The sequence below is a fragment of the Mustela lutreola genome, chromosome 7 (genome assembly GCF_030435805.1).
Source record: "Mustela lutreola isolate mMusLut2 chromosome 7, mMusLut2.pri, whole genome shotgun sequence".
Classification (NCBI taxonomy): Eukaryota; Metazoa; Chordata; class Mammalia; order Carnivora; family Mustelidae; genus Mustela; species Mustela lutreola.
The window spans coordinates 137,909,019-137,926,688 of NC_081296.1; the positions used below are offsets into that span (position 1 = coordinate 137,909,019).

Genomic DNA, 17,670 nt, shown 5'->3' on the forward strand with positions numbered 1-17,670 from the left:
GAACTAGAGTTTGGAGTAGTGCCTCTACTGGAAAAAAGTTGGGGAATTGAATGATTAAGTAAACAATGACCTGTAGGCAGTATGGAATCCTGGGTAGCAGTTAAGAAGAAAAGGTGAATCTATAAGCACATAAGTTTTTGGAAAGATCTTTTTTTTTTTTTTTAAAGATTTTATTTATTTATTTGACACAGAGAGAGATCACAAATAGGCAGAGAGACAGACAGAGAGAGAGATGAGGAGAAGCAGGCTCCCTGCTGAGCAGAGAGCCCTATGCGGGACTCGATCCCAGGCCCCTGGGATCATGACCTGAGCCAAAGGCAGAGGCTTAACCCACTGAGCCACCCAGGCGCCCCTGGAAAGATCTTATTAAATGAAAAAAAGCAAGCTGTGGACAATGTGTGCAGTTAGACCCCCATTAATAAATATGTTTTTAATTGTGTGTTTCTGTGTACATTTATATGCACACCAAAGCATAAATAGCGTGTATCTTTCTAGCAAGGTCTAGAAAGATACACACCAAATGCATGACCATGGTTACCTTTGAGAAGGAATGTGTGAGTAATGGAAATTGAGGAGCCATGTGAAGAAGGTAGGCTTTTTGTTTTTGTTCCCTTTGCTTCTGAATAGTTGACATGTGTAGCAAGAGAGCATGTTTATGTGTTGCTTGTACAACAAAAAAATAAATGAAACATCAGAAAAGGAAAGGATTGGGAGCAGGATTTTTGGTCTGTAATCTACAAAGGCCATCCTGAACACCAGGTTTACTCGGTTTTTCAGGTTTTAGGGCATTTCAGGTTTTAGGCATTTGGCCTATTGTCATTTAACAAAAAAGGTGAGGAGGGTTAGAAGTAGTTTTCAATATAATATATATATATATATTTTCTTTTTTTTAAAGAATATTTTCAGGGGCGCTTGGGTGGCTTAGTTGGTTAAGCTTCTGCTATCAGCTCAGGTCAGGATTGCAGGGTCCTGTTGGGCTCCTTGCTTAGTGGGGAGCCTGTTTAATCCCTCTCCCTCTGTGGCTCCCCCTGCTTGTGCTTGCTTCCCCTCCCCTTCAAATAAATAAAATCTTTAAAATAAAGAATATTTTCAGCTGGTAGAGGCATGGCCATAGTTTCATTCCCAGTTCTTTTTGCAAGTTTCTATTTAGAGAACCCTAAATCATTTGTTGCTAAAGAAATTTCATGCCATTGCTTTTATACTATCTCATTCAGGAAGCTTTGGAGATAAAAGTATAAACCAGGAGGGAAAGTATTAAACAGGTGAAAGCTGAGCTTATTATATATATCTTGTATTGATCTCTTTTCCCTGGGGAATTTTTTTGCTCTGTGGCTCTATACGAGATGAACAGGTATGTATTCTAAATTAATGACAAAATTTGGCATTTGGGCATTAAGCTAGGAGAGTTAGCTAAATGCATTAACTAACCATTAGTTAAATGTTACAGTCCGTTAGCTTCATTCTGTTTCTAGCTGTCAGTCATGTCATTTATTCTAAGCCAACACTTTACGAATGTAAGAAAATGTACATCTAGTCTAAGAAAACTTAGGTAGATCATTGCAGAGTCATCACACTTTATGTACCTTATTTAAATATAAGCTTAAGGGATGCCTATGTGGCTCAGTTGGTTAAATGGCTGCCTTTGGCTCAGGTCATGATCCCAGGGTCCTGGGATCGAGTCCCACATCAGAGTCATCTTCTCTCTCTCCCTCTGCCTGCCATTCTGCCTGCTTGTGCTCTCTCTTTCTCAAATAAGTAAAGTCTTTAAAAATATATAAATAAATAAATAAATACTTAATTTTTATATCCACATTCTAACAGCAATTTCTAGTTTTATTTTAAGTGACTTTTTAAATGTTTTTTCTAAGATTTTACTTATTCATTTGAGAGAGAAAGAGAGGCAAAGAGAGCACAAGCAGGGGGAGAGGCAGAGGGAGAAGGAGAAGCAAGACTCCCCACTGAACTGGGAGCCAGATGTGGGGCTTGATCCCAGGACCTGGAGATCTCAGACTGAGCCAAAGACAGATGCTTAATCATCTGAGCCACCCAGGTTTCCCCAAATAACTTTAATTTTTCAGTAACTTCACATGTTCAGTGCAGAATGTAGATGCGCAAAGAGAGCATAAGAACACCCTTAAACTCTTCTATTCATCCCATGTTAACTGCTGTTAACATTAACTGTAAAAGAACAAAGAAGGTGAATTGGACAAAAGAGAAGAAAAGGTAGGGAGTTCTATAGAGAGCATAAAATAAATAGAGAGTAAAGCAATTACAGAAAAAAATTTTTAAAGATTTTATTTATTTATTTGAGATCGAGTGAGAGAGAGCATGAGCAGGGGAGCAGAGGGAAAGGGAGAAGCAGAATCCCCACTGAGCAGAGAGCACGACGAGGGGCTCGATCCTAGGACCTCGGGATCATGATCTGAGCTGAAGGCAGACGCTTAACTGAGCCATCAGGCACCCACAGAAAAAGAATTTTTGATGAATTCTCTATGTAGAAAAGATCTAAGAGCAACTGGTATATGAGTTAAGATCTAGAAAACTCTGGTGGCATATCCTCATTTTTAAAAGTAAATCAGAGTCTTAGATTGATAGGGAAAAAAACCAAAAATTGAATAATGAAATCTTTGCTTTTGTCATATCTGCCTTTAGTTACTAGGTACTCTTGGAGGTTTCACCGTGGTCAGGGCTGAGAAAGGAAAACAGTTCATTCCTTTCTCACATCCTTCCTTCTTTAGCATACAGGGAAGTCCTCAGAGATTTCTTTTGATAACTGGCTATGTAATTCTTTTTAAAAAATTGTAGTGTTGTTTTTGCCTTTTTTGTTTTTTGGTTTTTTAGCAAAGCTAGTATTCATTTGGGCTCTGGAGCTCCAATATAAACCCTAAAGCTATTGTGGGATTTAAAGGAGCAAACCAGAATTCTCTAATTTTATAGTTTGAGTTGTTATCGTTTGAGTTGTTATCTTGATGTTATAGTTAGATATACTCTCATTCCTGTGCATTGTGTATTGGGAATTTGGAGGGTTTCTTTTAAAATCACGTCTGACTTGGGCGCCTGGGTGGCTCAGTGGGTTAAGCCGCTGCCTTCGGCTCAGGTCATGATCTCAGAGTCCTGGGATCGAGTCCCGCATCGGGCTCTCTGCTCAGCAGGGAGCCTGCTTCCTCCTCTCTCTCTCTGCCTACTTGTAATCTCTCTCTCTGTCAAATAAATAAATAAAATCTTTCAAAAAAAAAAAAAATAAAAAAAAAAAATAAAATCACGTCTGACTAATAATGACTCCAACTGCTGATAAATGTTGTTTCTTTCTTGGACATGAGTAGAAGGTCCGTGTAAAACCTGCTTCTCCTCTCCCCCTCCCCAGCTTGTGTTCCCTCTCTTGCTGTGTCTCTCTTAAATAAATAATAAAATCTTTTAAACAATAAAATAAGAAATCTTGGGAAAATATTTCTCTTTATAACCTACCATACTATAGTACTTCCAAGGAGGTTTTAATCAAAGTTAAAGTATCAAAAAAGTCTGAGATGGAAACATAGGAACAGTCTGTGCAGAAAGACAGAAGCCCCGATTTTAAAATATGTTAGAGTGGTAACAAAAAAGATTTTAAGTTTGGTAAAACTTTTTTTTTTTAAGATTTTATTTTTAAGTAACCTCTACATCTAACGTGGGGCCCAAACCCACAACCCTGAGATAAAGTCACATGCTATACCAACTGAGCCAGCCAAGTGCCCCGGGTTTGGTGAAACTTTTCAAAGACTCATCTGTCGCCTTGTGTTCTAGACTAAAGCAGTTTTGTCAAGGAGTGGGTTCATAATTCCTTTCTTTTCCAGATTGCCAAGGTTGAGAAGCTCAAGCCTTTAGAGGTGGAGCTCCGACGCTTAGAAGACCTTTCAGAATCCATCGTTAACGATTTTGCCTACATGAAGAAGCGAGAGGAGGAGATGCGAGATACCAATGGTGAGGGGAGAGCAGCTCTGGTTTCTTCATAAAGGGGACCGAGCTCTTTTCTCAGTTTTGCCAGATAGGGATGGGGGAATGGGATGATCCCTTACTTCAGTGTTGCTGCTTCTCCAGGTACATGAGCTTTGTTAGATTTTGAAGGGAATAGAAATTTCTGTGGTATGCAGTTGACCATATTCTCAGCCTATTGAGTATCAAACTGACAGTAGTAATCTTTGTAGTTTCTAACATTTATATGTAGAACAGTGAATTTTTTTTTTCTTCTAGAACAGTGAACTTTTTTAAGAAAAAACAATCCAAAATCTACTGTCAGGTCTAGGGACTGAGTGAAGTTAATTATTTACTTTCCCCCCTCGCGCTGTGTAGCCTGCTGAGCCTCACTTCATTGCCTTATAACACTTTTGTTTTTTTAGAGTCAACAAACACTCGGGTCCTGTACTTCAGCATCTTTTCAATGTTCTGCCTCATTGGACTAGCCACCTGGCAGGTCTTCTACCTGCGTCGCTTCTTCAAGGCCAAGAAGTTGATTGAGTAATAAGGCCCAGTCTCCTCCCACCGTGTATCTCGGCTGGCTGAACATCACTGGGACATGCCTGACCTAGGGCATCCTACTAACAGCACTGTCAAGGCACATTGGAGCTTTCTTGCCAGAACTGATCTCTTTTGGTGTGGGAGGACAGGGGTTACTGCCTACACCCAACAAGTCAGTGAGAGACTTCTTTTTAACTTGGTAGCATTGGGACTAGTTTTGCAACGATAGGACTATTATTAGAGTCCTCTATAACAAAAAATAGGGGTTACCTAGGTAATGCCAAAGTCAGCATTTGTACTGGGTTTCCTCCTGTGATCTGTTTGAACCATGTTTTCTTTCCTTTTCCTACTTGCTCACCAGCTTGGGCTTCCACTTTAGTTCTTTACGAAGGTTTGTATGACCATGTTGAACTTGTTTCATTCTGATTGTCCTCTTTGGATTTCTTTGTGAAAACACACTTCGCTTTCTCTTGACCCTTAGCTGAAATGTTTAGGTAGCTTCTGGTGATTTCCTTTCATAAATCCATGTCTCTTGAAAGGGTGACAGATGGACACCTCATAGAAATGAGCTTTGTACTGTACATAACTCTTAAAGAGGACTTCATTTTAGAGAATTAAAATATTTGTGCTCAACTGCTCGAACCTCTTTTGTGTATTTATGTGTGTTTAGCTCTGTGCAGTTTTATCAGGTGTGGATTTGTGTGATCACCACTGCAAGATAGAGAACAGTCCCAACTCTCGTATCCCTGTACTACTACTTTTATAACCATAGCCAGCTCCCTTCTTTCCCCCAAAGCCCCAACTTCTGGCAACCACTAATCTGTTCTCCATCTCTAATTTTGTCATTTCAAGAATGTTTTATAAATGGAATCATACAGTATGTAACCTTTTGAGATTGGCTTTTAAAACTCAGCATAATTCCCTTGAAATCCATCCACATTGCTGCATGTTATCAATGACTTGCTTCTTTTTATTGCTAAGGACTGTTTCATGGTACGCAGGTACCACAGTTTGTTTAACCATTCCCCCATTGAAGGACATTGGGTCATTGTCAGTTTTTGGCCATTTCTACTAAAGCTGCTGTGAACATTCATGTACAGGTTTTCATGTGAACATAAATTCTCATTTCTCTGGGATAAATAAATGCCCAAGAGGGCAGTTGCTGGGTTGTATGATAAGCACGTGTTTATTTTTGTAAGAAACCATCCTACTCTCTTCTTGGAGTGACTGCCATTTTGCCTTCCTACCAGCAACATGTGACCAGTCCAGTTTCTCCAAATCCTCTCCAGTACTTGCTATTGTTATTTTTTATTGTAGTCATTCTCATAGGTGTATCTAGTAACGCCTCATTATGGTTTTCATTTGCATTTTCCTAATGGCAGATGATGTTGAGCATCTTTTCATGTGCTTATTTATCGTCCATATATCTTCCTCAATGAAAGATCCTTTCCTATCCTTTTTACGCACTTTCTAATTAGCTTGTTTTTTCTACTAAGTTACAGAGTTCCTTATATATCCTGGATACAAGTTCTTTGTCAGATATGTGGTTGCTTGAATTTTTAACATAATTTCTAGCAAGGAAAATACAAGTAAAATTTACCAACTACTCTTATGTGGCCGGTCACCGACTTAATTCCTGTCCTTATGTGTTCCATCTAGCAAATTAAGACATTTGCGGTCTAAGAAAAACACATCTAGGAGGATTATGAATAGAACAAATACTTGAAACTGAATGTTGCAAACACAAAGCCAAGAATTACTATGGGAATGTAAGGCACCTAAAGGCCATTAAGTAAGCAAAGGTATGGTTACAAATGAGCATGTTTGTGGACAGTTAAGAAAAATAATGTCACTTGAAAATTCTCCATTTCACCCAGGAAAATGGATTAGGAGACTGTCCTTTCTGTACTCCCTTAACCCCTGCTGGCTGTTACAGGGCTTTGTCTAACTGCAGAGGCAAGAATTACAGGACTTAGGGCATATAGCTTGCGGTTAAGCAGTGCATTAGAATTTACAACACTGTTGTGATGACCAGGGTAAAATACAAAAGTAAAAGAGGGAGTGAGTTATGTTGTTAAAATCTCAGGCTGTTAATGTTCCAGCTACTGTGAACCCGAAAGCCCTTTATCCCCCACTCTTGACTTCTGTGAATGCCTTTGGTGTGGCATTAACTTGTACAACATTGCCATCTGCTGGTGGGAATTGGGTATGGCTCCTGAGAACCTGGAGGCCAAATCCTGAACATAAGGACAATGGATGTTGAGAAAGTCCATCTGTGGTATTACATACACTAGATGACAGAGGATACATTCAAGTAGGGAAGAGAATAACCATATTTGTGGGTCAGATCCATTCTTAGAGGTCTAAAGGTTAAATTTTGTTCAGTACCTTTAGCCTAATAAGAAACTCTCATATTTCTGAATGGTGCCTTTCCCCTTTTTCAGAAGCAATGAAAGTTTTTCTGTTTTGACAAAATGGCAAAGAAAAAGGTAGGAGAGGAGAATATTTTATTTCAATGATGTTTCTGTTTCTGAGTGTGACTTTGTGAAACAGATTTTTTTTTCCATTCTTTCCTTTTTACTCACATGTCAAAAATACCAGCTCAGACACTTGTGCTTTCAGTTTAAAGTTCATTGATAATTACACCTTCATTTTATCAGAAAAGTAAAAATTATTTGCCTTTGATAGAAGTCTAGTGCAAGAGTAAATCAGCTTTAAAAATGAAGAGTTTTTCTGCTTTCCGCCATTTCGAGCCTTTTCAACACAGTCTGTATAATACAGATAGGGGAATGATACAGTTTAAGCGCTGTTAATACCTTTATCATAAATTCCTGTCATTAGCCATTTGTCTGTTTGCTTAATGGAAAGAGGCATGTGGGATTTCTACAGATTCACTTGTAAATGTTGGATTGGAGATTTTTGTGTAAATTTTCTCAAATAAATGCTAGCAGAAACCATTTTAGGTGTATTGAGTATCTTTGTCTGAATTGGCAATAATTCTTCCATTTTCTTCAGTTTTAAAGTATGGCAAGTTACCCGTGATAAATTAGAGAAAAGGTTCTGTGTGATTTACTGCAGATCAATAAAGTTTATTTGAGCTAAGAAAATTTTATTATCTCCTATATAAATATGTAAGCTATATATAATGTGTATATAAACTTAATAATTAACATCTTCAGAAAGGCTAAAGTAGGGTTCTGTAAGCCAAGCATTTTCTGTAGCTTCTCTTTGGGAAACTGCTATTGGAATTATTTCCCGAGTGTCCTCTCCCTTACATTCATTCTTAAAATTCCCCTCCCAGTTTAGAACCTCTCAGGACTTGCTTTTTTGCCCATTACATATATATAAAATCCAGTCCAGTGGGTTAAGGCGATTTTCTCCTTCCTTTTACTTACAGTTGAACATTTTTCATAAAGCTCCTTTCCAAGAGTCAACCTGAAGGCTGGCATCTTATTTACCCTCAATCTCCAGTCCTCCAAAAAACAGATAATTTGTCAGTGAATCTATGGTCTATAAAGTAGGGATTCCCAAATTTGAATATAATTTTTAATATTAAAAATGTCTTATTTCTCACTGATGATTTACTTTCACAGAACATAAACGGTGAACGAATTCAGCCAAACTTTTAAATGAACTTAATCATCTCAGCAGTATCATATGCTTGTTAAATGGTAGTATGTGTTTGGCATATTAATTATTCAGTCTGTTGTAGTGGTATCCCACATAACATACACCCCATGTATAGTTTTAAATTTTCTAGTATCACAGTAAAGTGAAAAGAAACAGGCAAAATTAGCTTTAATAATACAGTCTCACATATCCAAAAGAGCATTTCAACATGCAGCCAATATAAGAATGATTAATGAATATTTTACTTTTTTTTTTTTTAAGATTTTATTTATTTGACATAGAGCCCAAGCAGCGGGAACAGCAGAGGGAGAGGGAGAAGCAAACTCCCCACTGAGCAGAGAGCCCAATATGGGGCTGGATCTCAGGACTCTAAGACCACAACCCAAGCTGAAGTAAGGCACCCAACCGACTGAGCCACCCAGACACCCCACGAGTATTTTTCTTTCTTTCTCTCATATAAAGTCTTTGAAGTCCATTGTGCATTTTACAGCTACAGCACATCTCCATTCAGACTAGCCGCGATTCAGATGTTTAATAGCTGCATGTAGCTAGAGGCTAATATTGGAAAGTGAAGGTACAGACTTCGCTTGGTACTTTGGTAGATTTTTTAATCTTTACAGTGACTCTGTGGCCCCAGGGATCTGCCATTCACAACTGGGAACTTCTGCTATATAGCATCCTGTTTACTTGTTAAAATACAACATATATCCATTTTTGACCAAAGGCAGTCTGAAATCAGTTATACCTTCAGAATGTTCAGTACTTCTGGATTTATGAATATTCAAAGGCCAGATGTTTAGTTTCATCTGTATCCAGTATAATGAAGAACTGAGCACGAGTGTTTCTGTTCCATACTCTGTAAGAGAACAGGACATTTGTCTCTTAAGTTTGTATCTATGCATTATAACTAAAACAATTTGTAATACCAGGCTAACCAAGCTACAGAAAATTATCATTCCTCATGGCAAAGATGCCAGAATAAAATGAGAAAGCTGTGGCTGAAACCTCTTTACTCTCGATTTTAAGTAATTACCTTTTCCATTCTTTTAACTGAAAGAAAAAAATCATTTATTGAACATATATTCTGTTTAATGTGCTGAGTTAAACTCTGGAGAAGACTCAGATAATTAAGAAGCAATACCTATCCTCAAAGTGCCTTGTAATGAATAGGAGGAGGTAGCTGAAATGGCCTCTATCCAGAATGATCTCCCTACTTTGTTTAGCCATCACTGACTTAACATTTTGCATATTTCTCCAGAAAACCTTCATCAACCCAGCAAGTTTGGCTTGGAAAGATGCCCCTCCTAAATTCCTTTCTAGGAGCTTGTACTTAACTATAGCACTGAAAAGTTGTAATTGCCTAGTTATTTGTTATATGGACTATAAGCTCCATGAGAGTAGGAACCACGTTATTTTTTTTTTCTGTTGTAACTCAGCACCTGGCACAAGTTGGTATTCAGTGTTTGTAGAATGAATTGATTGAGAAATTTAAAAATAACTATATAATCCGGCATACTGGAATGAAACCAACATAATGAAATATGACAGGGATTATCAGTTGGGCTTGCATTTAGGTTTAAAAAATGTTCTACACATAGGTGATAATGACCCAATATTTATCCATCAAATAATTTTTTTTTTTAGATTTTATTTATTTATTTATTTGACAGAGATTGCAAGTAGGCAGAGAGGCAGGCAGAGAGAGAGGAGGAAGCAGGCTGCCCACCAAGCAGAGAGCCTGATGTAGGGCTCAATCCCAAGACCCTGAGATCATGACCTGAGCCGAAGGCAGAGGCTTAACCCACTGAGCCACCCAGGTGCCCCCTCATCAAATAATTTTTAAGCTTTTAATAGCAAGCACTTTTCTAGGCACTGATACATAGTTGTAAATGAGTACAAAATCCAGGCTCTTGTGAAGTTTACATTCTAATGAATGGAGATAGTCAACAAAGAACATAACAAGACATCAGTATTTTCAAGCTTTGCAGATAAGGATGTAATCTAGTGGAAGAGCTGTGTTACCTTGGATTGCTTTGGATGTGGAAAAGCAGCTTTGTGAAGTACAAGTACGGTATAAGCAGACTATTGTTACAAAGGCTAGTATACTAATAGAAATATTCCACCCAGATCAAGGGAGACAGAAGTCCCTTGTGCTCTCCTATTCAGAGCTAGTGTGGAATGTTTATGCAGAGTGTAGGGTATCATACCTTAGAAGGGTCACTGATGAGCTGTAGAGAGGTCATAGGTAGGAGTGTGAACTCATCCTTCACAACTCCCCTATCCTGTTCTACCAGGTATCTTCTTCCTCTGCTTGCTATCACTGTCCACCTCATGAAAAATCACAAAGTGAATCTCCTGGACTCACAATTACTTCATCAACCACATCTCAACTGATCACAAAGTTCTAAATGTTCCTCAGATGGGGTGCCTGGGTGGCTCAGTCTGTTAAGTGTCTGCCTTGGGCTCAGGTCATGATCCTGGGGTCCTGGAATCAAGGCCTGCATCAGGCTCCCTGCTTGGTGGGGAGCTAGCTTGTCCCCTTTCCCCTCCCCTACTCATGCTTTCTGTTCCTATCTCTCTCAGGTAAAATAATAAAATGTTTTTAAGAAGTTTTAAAAAAATGTTCTTCAGATGGATTTCTTAAATCTGGACTTCCTTTCTACTCTCACTGATAAATACTTCAGTGCCTCTTCTTTTCTTAGACTATAAATTTCCTCTTAACTGGTCTCCTTGCCTCTAGTCTTTGTCCTCCACATTGTTCTTTGTAAAATATAACTTTGGTCTTATATAAAGTGACTGTATTGTTTATTGTCTGAGCTGGGCACTTGAGCAAAATAAAGCTCTGTTATTCCTGGGGGAAAGGTGTGAACTGGGACTTCCCCAGCAAATTGGGACACACAGTTACTAATCATGTACTCCCCTGCTTAAAAATCTTGAATAATTTTTTATTGCCAGGAAAGCCAAACTCAACAGTTGAGGCCCTGTCTTCTTTTGCTTTTATACCACATATACCCTGGCCTCCAGCCACAGAACTTTCTCTTGGTCCCAAAACATCATGCTCTCTGAATGGTGTGGATCCAGATTACTGGGTTTGACTCCCAGCTCTCCTTACTAGCTGTGTAATATTGAGCAGGTGACTTAACCTGGGTCATCTCCGTTCCTTCTATAGAATGAAAATAATATGAGGATTAAGTGGGATGGCTCCAGGAAAGAAAACCTTTAGCATAGTGTCAGGAACATAACACTTAATAAGTTAGCTGTTACCTCTGTGATGTTAGTCCTGTAACTTCAGCTTTACAGATTTAAAAAAAAAAAAAAGCTTAGAGGTGTAAAGTTGACCAAGGTCAGTCACTGATGGAACATGTTTTTTCACTGTATTACAATTCTCTCAGTGACTTGCGGGTAAGGAACACCTTCCTGTAGCTTTCCCACCCACAGAAACACTGTCTGACACCTAGTGCTTTAAAGAACGTTGCATGAAATGAGACGGTCAAAGATGTGGAAATACACACGGAAGGAGAATGTTAAATCTGGAAAAAGAGTGTAAGGAGCGTTGACTTGAATTACTTTTGGAGTTGCATAGAAGAGGGACCTAGGGTGGCTCCGGGAGCAATAACTGGGCCCACGGACTGAGATGACAGGAGGGGAGGCAAGCATTTCCGATTACTGGAGTATCTTCAGTATCTCACTAAACAAAGAGCACTGTTCCACGTGGAATCACTGCCCTTGAGATAGGCCTGGCGCCACAAAGCCACTGGGCGACCTCCGGACCTCGAAGCTGTTTGGAACGTGGCCAGGGATCGGGGGCGGGGTCCACACACCCGAAGGCGATTCCCCTACTGCAGCCTGAGGTCTCCGGTTCCCTGTCACGCACAGCGGCAGGTGGGAGGGAGGGAAGCCAGGACCGCGAGACTAAGCAAGTGGGCGAGCGAAGGCGGTGAGGGCGTTGGGGGCGGGAGGGAGAGCCCGCCGGGCCGGAAGCACCCGGAACTGTTTCCGGGTCAGGGGGAAGGAGCCACCATGGAGCCTCGCGGGTTTGCTGGGCTGACGGAGCCGCGGGCCGGCGTCTGAAGCGAGAGAGGCGTAGTGCGGCCAGCGCCGCTGGGGACACGCAGGCCGGTCCCGCAGCCGCCACCATGTCGGTGCTGGGCGAGTACGAGCGACACTGCGATTCCATCAACTCGGACTTTGGGAGCGAGTCCGGGGGTGGCGGGGACTCGGGCCCGGGGCCCAGCTCCGGCCCGGGGCCACGAGCCGGCGGCGGCGCGGCGGAGCAGGAGGAGCTGCACTACATCCCCATCCGCATCCTGGGCCGCGGCGCCTTCGGGGAGGCCACGCTGTACCGCCGCACCGAGGTAGCGGCCCCTGGCTCCGGCCGCCCCAGCCCTTCCTTCGCCGCCCCGCTTCCCAGCCCCGACCGGGTCCGGGCTTTGCCTGCGGCTCGCTCCTCGGCCTCACTTAGATTTGCCTGGCCGCAGGGTGTATGTCTCAGGGTCTTTTCCATTCTTCCAGCTCACTTGCACTGGGAATTGTAGGTGACTGGTTTTACTGACTGGTCGTTTCTGTCGAACCCGGGGAACTGAGCAAGACATTCTCTGAGCTTTAGTTTCCCCATCTGTACATTGGGGTTAATGATGACTATCCTAAAAAATAACCTTGATTTTTTAAGTTTAATTTTGAGGATCGAACGAAGGTACTTTGCAAACTGTAAATTAAAGTGGCATACGAATGTGAAGTGTTGTCAAAACTTCCTCTCACGTGTATAGCTCTCCAAGGTCGGGGTGGAGAGGAGGGGCGTATCTTCAAAATTCCCACGTCAGTGGCAACTCCGTGTCTTTGCCGTTATCTTTTAAGTTCAGGTATGAACACTTAATTGGAGATTTTTCTGGAAGATCAGTGGGTTCGTCGTTGCTTTCTTCATCAGTGTTTATGCACGGGAGATACCTTTTCGATACATTCTGAGCCACTGTTTCTTAACTTGGGTTGGCGGGAGGCAAGGACTCCTTTGAAAATCTGATGGAAACATGATCCCACCCTCCCCCCATCCCCTATTGCATATATACAGATCCTTTGGAGAGATTCGTGGATCACTGACCCCCAAGTGTAGAGCATAACACTGACCTGAAATCCTGTAGTGGTGACTACTTCCAAAAACTAACCATCATTTATTTGGATGTGATCCCTAAAGTCTTAAACTTGACTTTGGATGATGATGATTCATCCATAAGTGATCCATCTGCAGTTCTGGGGTGTGTTCCAAGCTAGCATACTTTTAAGGCTGAAAGATGGAGGAGAGGGATGGTTGCAAGAAAAAATCTTCAAGTGTTTTTTATCTTAACGCAACATTAGTGTATGATTTTAGGGTTACCGTTAGTATCTGTTTTTCTTACTTGTACTCATGAAAAAGAGATGAGCATTGCTATTTCTGTTTTATAATTAAAGAAACTAAGACAGTATATTTAAATCACTTGACACTTCAATTAGAAGTAAATCTTGGGCTAGAACAGAGTTTCACATTTCCTCGCCCATGCCTTTCTAGCATGTTGATCTTGATTATTGAGGTTGGTTTTATGTTAAATTTGATTACACTTCCCAAAACTGGCATAGCATTATTTATATCACCAAATGTTTATTAGGTTTGTGAATTTACAAAGGGTTGATTAGAAGCAGCCCTTTCCCTCCAGAAGGTTATATATCAGTGGGAAGACAAGTTAGCCCTGTAAGTAAGAAAAGAGCATTTAAGTTGTATGTGTATATAAATGAGAAATGATGCACAAATATCATATCAGTGTATGAGTTCTGAAAATGAAGGAATGGATTGCACTGGATAAATGCACAGTAGAAGGTTTAATCAGGATATCCCCCTAAAAGGCCTGGCAGAATCATTTTAAAGGAGAGGGAGAGTGATTTAGGTGGGGATGCTCCTGGGCTGGAGAGCAGTATCAGTAAAGAATTTGAGTGTTATAAAAGGGAGTGAATATTGGGAGTTGCAGATAAATTGTCATGGATAAAGGAAAATACATGATGTGTAAAAGTTGTAGGAGACACAGTTCCAAAATAGGGCAGGTAAGGGAAGTGAATTCTAAGCCCTCAGGCATGACTTATTCTATCTAGAAAGCATAAATAGAAATCACTCTAGAGAAATCTAAATTTATACAAGTAGAGGTAAGTTTTAATATTTCCATTTTACAAGAAACTATGGTCAACTCTAAGTAACTACTCTCTCCAGTTCTCCATATCTCCAGTATTCTCGCCCTACTACAGTGTTTATCATGACTAGTAGCAGTTTGTCATGATGTCCTTCAACAGAAATCTTTGAGATGTACCCCTCGCTCATATTTTTACCTGGAATTGACATCATGCAAATTAAGTAAGTGTAGCAACAATGTCACAGTATCTTAGTGCTTTACTTTCCCCAGTCCTGTAGTAAATGACAATGTTCAATTGTATTAAGAACCATTAAATTCTGTTCCTGTTTTCTTTAAAGGAAAAAATGAAAGGAGTCAGTCTCTGCCCATCTGGGAAGTTTTTTTTTTTTTTCTAGGCTTACGTATCAAGGTGTGGATTCATTCTCTGCCAGGCTAGAGGAAAGCACGATACCTCTATTACTGTGTTGTAGGATGACTCATTGGTTGTGTGGAAGGAAGTTGATTTGACCCGACTGTCAGAGAAGGAACGTCGTGATGCCTTGAATGAGATTGTTATTCTGGCGTTGCTGCAGCATGACAATATTATTGCCTACTACAATCACTTCATGGACAATACCACTCTGCTGATTGAGCTGGAATATTGTAATGGTAAGGTAAAATTCAGTGGGACCTCCTCTGGCAGGACATTATTGTGCTTGTACTTACCTTGAAAGGGAGAAGAAAATAAGAGGCATATACGTTGATTAAAAACTTTAAACAGATTTCTAGTTTAAGAGAAATAGTTCAGATAATTTAAGATAAGAGTTTTTGGAGAATTTTTAAGTGATTTACGAAATAAGGGGAGGGATTTTTCCCGGCATACTCAAATTCTCTCTTATGCTTCTAGTTCCATCTTCAAATTATTTGTCGAGTTGAATTTTACATTCACTTTTCAAGGTTTTTTTTCACATGAATTGACTTTAGTTAGGCATTAATGTTAGACATCTAATTAGGCACTAGAGACATAGTGCCTGGCTTGACGTAATATTTAATGAAATCTTGTAAGTGATATTTATATCGACTCAGCCAAAGCTGTCCAGTGGAAAAGTGGTTCAAAGATCAAAGCTGAATGAAAATGACACATAGCAATTCATGGCCTTAATTTATTTGGTCTCTGATTTCTTTGGACCATTTTGCTTATAAGATAGCAGTATTAGCTCAGTCGTAGGAATATAGACTCTAAATCCATATCACAAGTTCTACTACTTCTTAACTCTAACTTTGCACAAGAAACTTCTCTGTCCCTCAGCTTTCTCATCTTAATATGAGTTTATTAATAACAGTACCTCTTTCCTAGGGTGATTGTATTAAATGAATATGTAAACCCCACAGCTTAGTACTTGGTGTATAGCAAATCTTTAATACACACTGTACTAGCTGTTATCCTTGTTACATAGGAGAACCCTCAAAGCCCTTTCTTAAGCTACATGCTAAGGAATTCCCAGCATATCCTTCACTTAAATCTCTAAGAGAAAGCTCTTAGACTTCTAACTTTTTGTCTTGTCTCTTGTGTACTATGGTTGTTGCCAGTTCTGATCAACCCTAAATGTACAAGATTATATTAAAGATTTCTGAAGTAGCAGAAGCCTCAAGCAATTAACTTCCTTTGTGGTTAGGAGGGACTAGAACAAATGGTAGATTTGTTAAAACACTGAGTTACTAAATTGCAGGGGAAATGAAGCTGTGAAACTGAGCCAGGACTAAGGTGTGAGTTACAGTTTTAGGAGGAAGTAAAATGAATGGTGATCATTTGTAGTCTGTTACTTGATTAAGGCAAGGGAGAAGCACATTCAGACTTACTCTGCAGAAAGGAGTAAAGGGAGTAATGAATGGAAACAGTCTAGGGTGTCCCCTAAATTATGGGAAACCTTTTTAGTGTGAAGTAGTAAAAAAGGAAGTTGTTGATGAGATGCCCCTGTACATACAAAACATTGCATCACAGGTATAGCCCAAATGTTCTAATAGTCACATCAGAGAGTTATTACAGAAACATTGCAGATTTCTTTAAAAAGAGTTCTAGAGAAGAAAATCTTCTGATTTTGAAGAAATTCAAGGTATTTTGTTACTTGGGATAATAAAAGATTGGCCTTTATTCTTCTCTTTTCTAAAAATGTACTTCCTATTTTTTGCATCAAACCTCATTTGTTAGGGAGGGGAATCTTTGAAGAAGACTTTGGATATAGTCCTTGAAGGATAGGGAGGGTTTTATAAAAAGTCAAGAGAGATTCATTTTTTTGTGTCAGCTGTTAAAATCTAGTAGCTACAGGAGCCAAGCTTTGATCTTTATGAAGCATTTCACACCTTTCTCTTGTTTAATTGTAGGAGGGAACCTGTATGACAAAATCCTTCGTCAAAAGGACAAGTTGTTTGAGGAAGAGGTAATTCATGCTTCTGTGGAAGGAAGCTAGAATTGTATTGTTGTGATTCTTGCATTCTAGGCCTATATTTACTCTTCCAACAATGAAGAGTGTTTTTTTCCTTTTGTTCAGACTCCTTCCAGGCTCTGGTTGCTATTCATGAGAAAGGAAACCTCTAACAAGGAAGCTGTCTATAGCTGCTTCCTAAACGCTTTACCTCCACATCATGATTCTCTATGGGCTTTCTTTCCCGGTTCTATTACTGCAGACTGGTATGCCCAGTTTTCTATACCTTTACATTCTTCTTGGATTTCTTCCCAGAACTCTGCTTCACCATACTATATTTTATAATGGCATTGGAACTGTTTTATGATGACTTGCTTTTTATTTTTACCCCTTCCACTTTTCTTTGCCTACTCAACCTCCAAGCAAGAGATGTCAGGTCATGTTGAATCATAACCTCTGATTGTAGCTTCCTTTGTTTGTTTTAGTGTGTGTGTCTTTATTTAAGTGGAATTTTTTTGTTTCCCATCCAAATATAATTTATTATTATTTTTTTCTATAGATGGTGGTGTGGTACCTATTTCAGATTGTTTCAGCAGTGAGCTGTATCCATAAAGCTGGAATCCTTCATAGGTAATGAGTGAAAGAATATGGAACGGAGGGGCACCTGGGTGACTCAGTTGGTTAACCGTCCAACTCTTGTGTCAGCTCAGGTCTTGATGTCATGGTCATGAGTTCAAGCCCCACATTGGGCTCCATGCTGGGTGTATGTGGGGCCTATGTAAACCAAAAATACAGGATGGATTCCTCCCCACCAATCTAACCCCCACCTTGGGTACCTCCCATCAGCACTATTATATTTTTGGTTAAGCAGGCAAGGCTTTTCCGTTAATATAATTTAGGAAGGAAAGAGTGAGTAATTATGGGTGTTACCTTTACTTCCTGAAGTTAAATTATGTTTGTGATCTAGGAAGACTCTCAGTAGCTAAGTACTGCTCAGT

At 39.9% G+C, this 17,670-nt stretch overlaps 2 protein-coding genes across 3 annotated transcripts in view; both read left to right on the top strand.

Moving 5' to 3' along the window:
- TMED10 (transmembrane p24 trafficking protein 10) overlaps nt 1-7,448 on the top strand; it is a 40,760-nt gene extending 33,312 nt beyond the window's left edge. The window contains exons 4-5 of the mRNA XM_059182792.1: nt 3,831-3,957; nt 4,374-7,448. Coding sequence (XP_059038775.1) covers nt 3,831-3,957; nt 4,374-4,495 — 249 coding nt within the window. The 3' untranslated portion in view covers nt 4,496-7,448. The remainder of the gene's footprint in view (nt 1-3,830; nt 3,958-4,373) is intronic.
- Nucleotides 7,449-12,125: 4,677 nt separating this feature from the next.
- Nucleotides 12,126-17,670, top strand: part of NEK9 (NIMA related kinase 9) — a 37,053-nt gene continuing 31,508 nt past the window's right edge. For both annotated transcript variants that reach the window (XM_059182785.1, XM_059182786.1), the window contains exons 1-4: nt 12,126-12,476; nt 14,741-14,918; nt 16,632-16,687; nt 17,232-17,302. In XM_059182785.1, the coding sequence (XP_059038768.1) occupies nt 12,258-12,476; nt 14,741-14,918; nt 16,632-16,687; nt 17,232-17,302 (524 nt within the window). In that variant the 5' untranslated portion in view covers nt 12,126-12,257. The remainder of the gene's footprint in view (nt 12,477-14,740; nt 14,919-16,631; nt 16,688-17,231; nt 17,303-17,670) is intronic.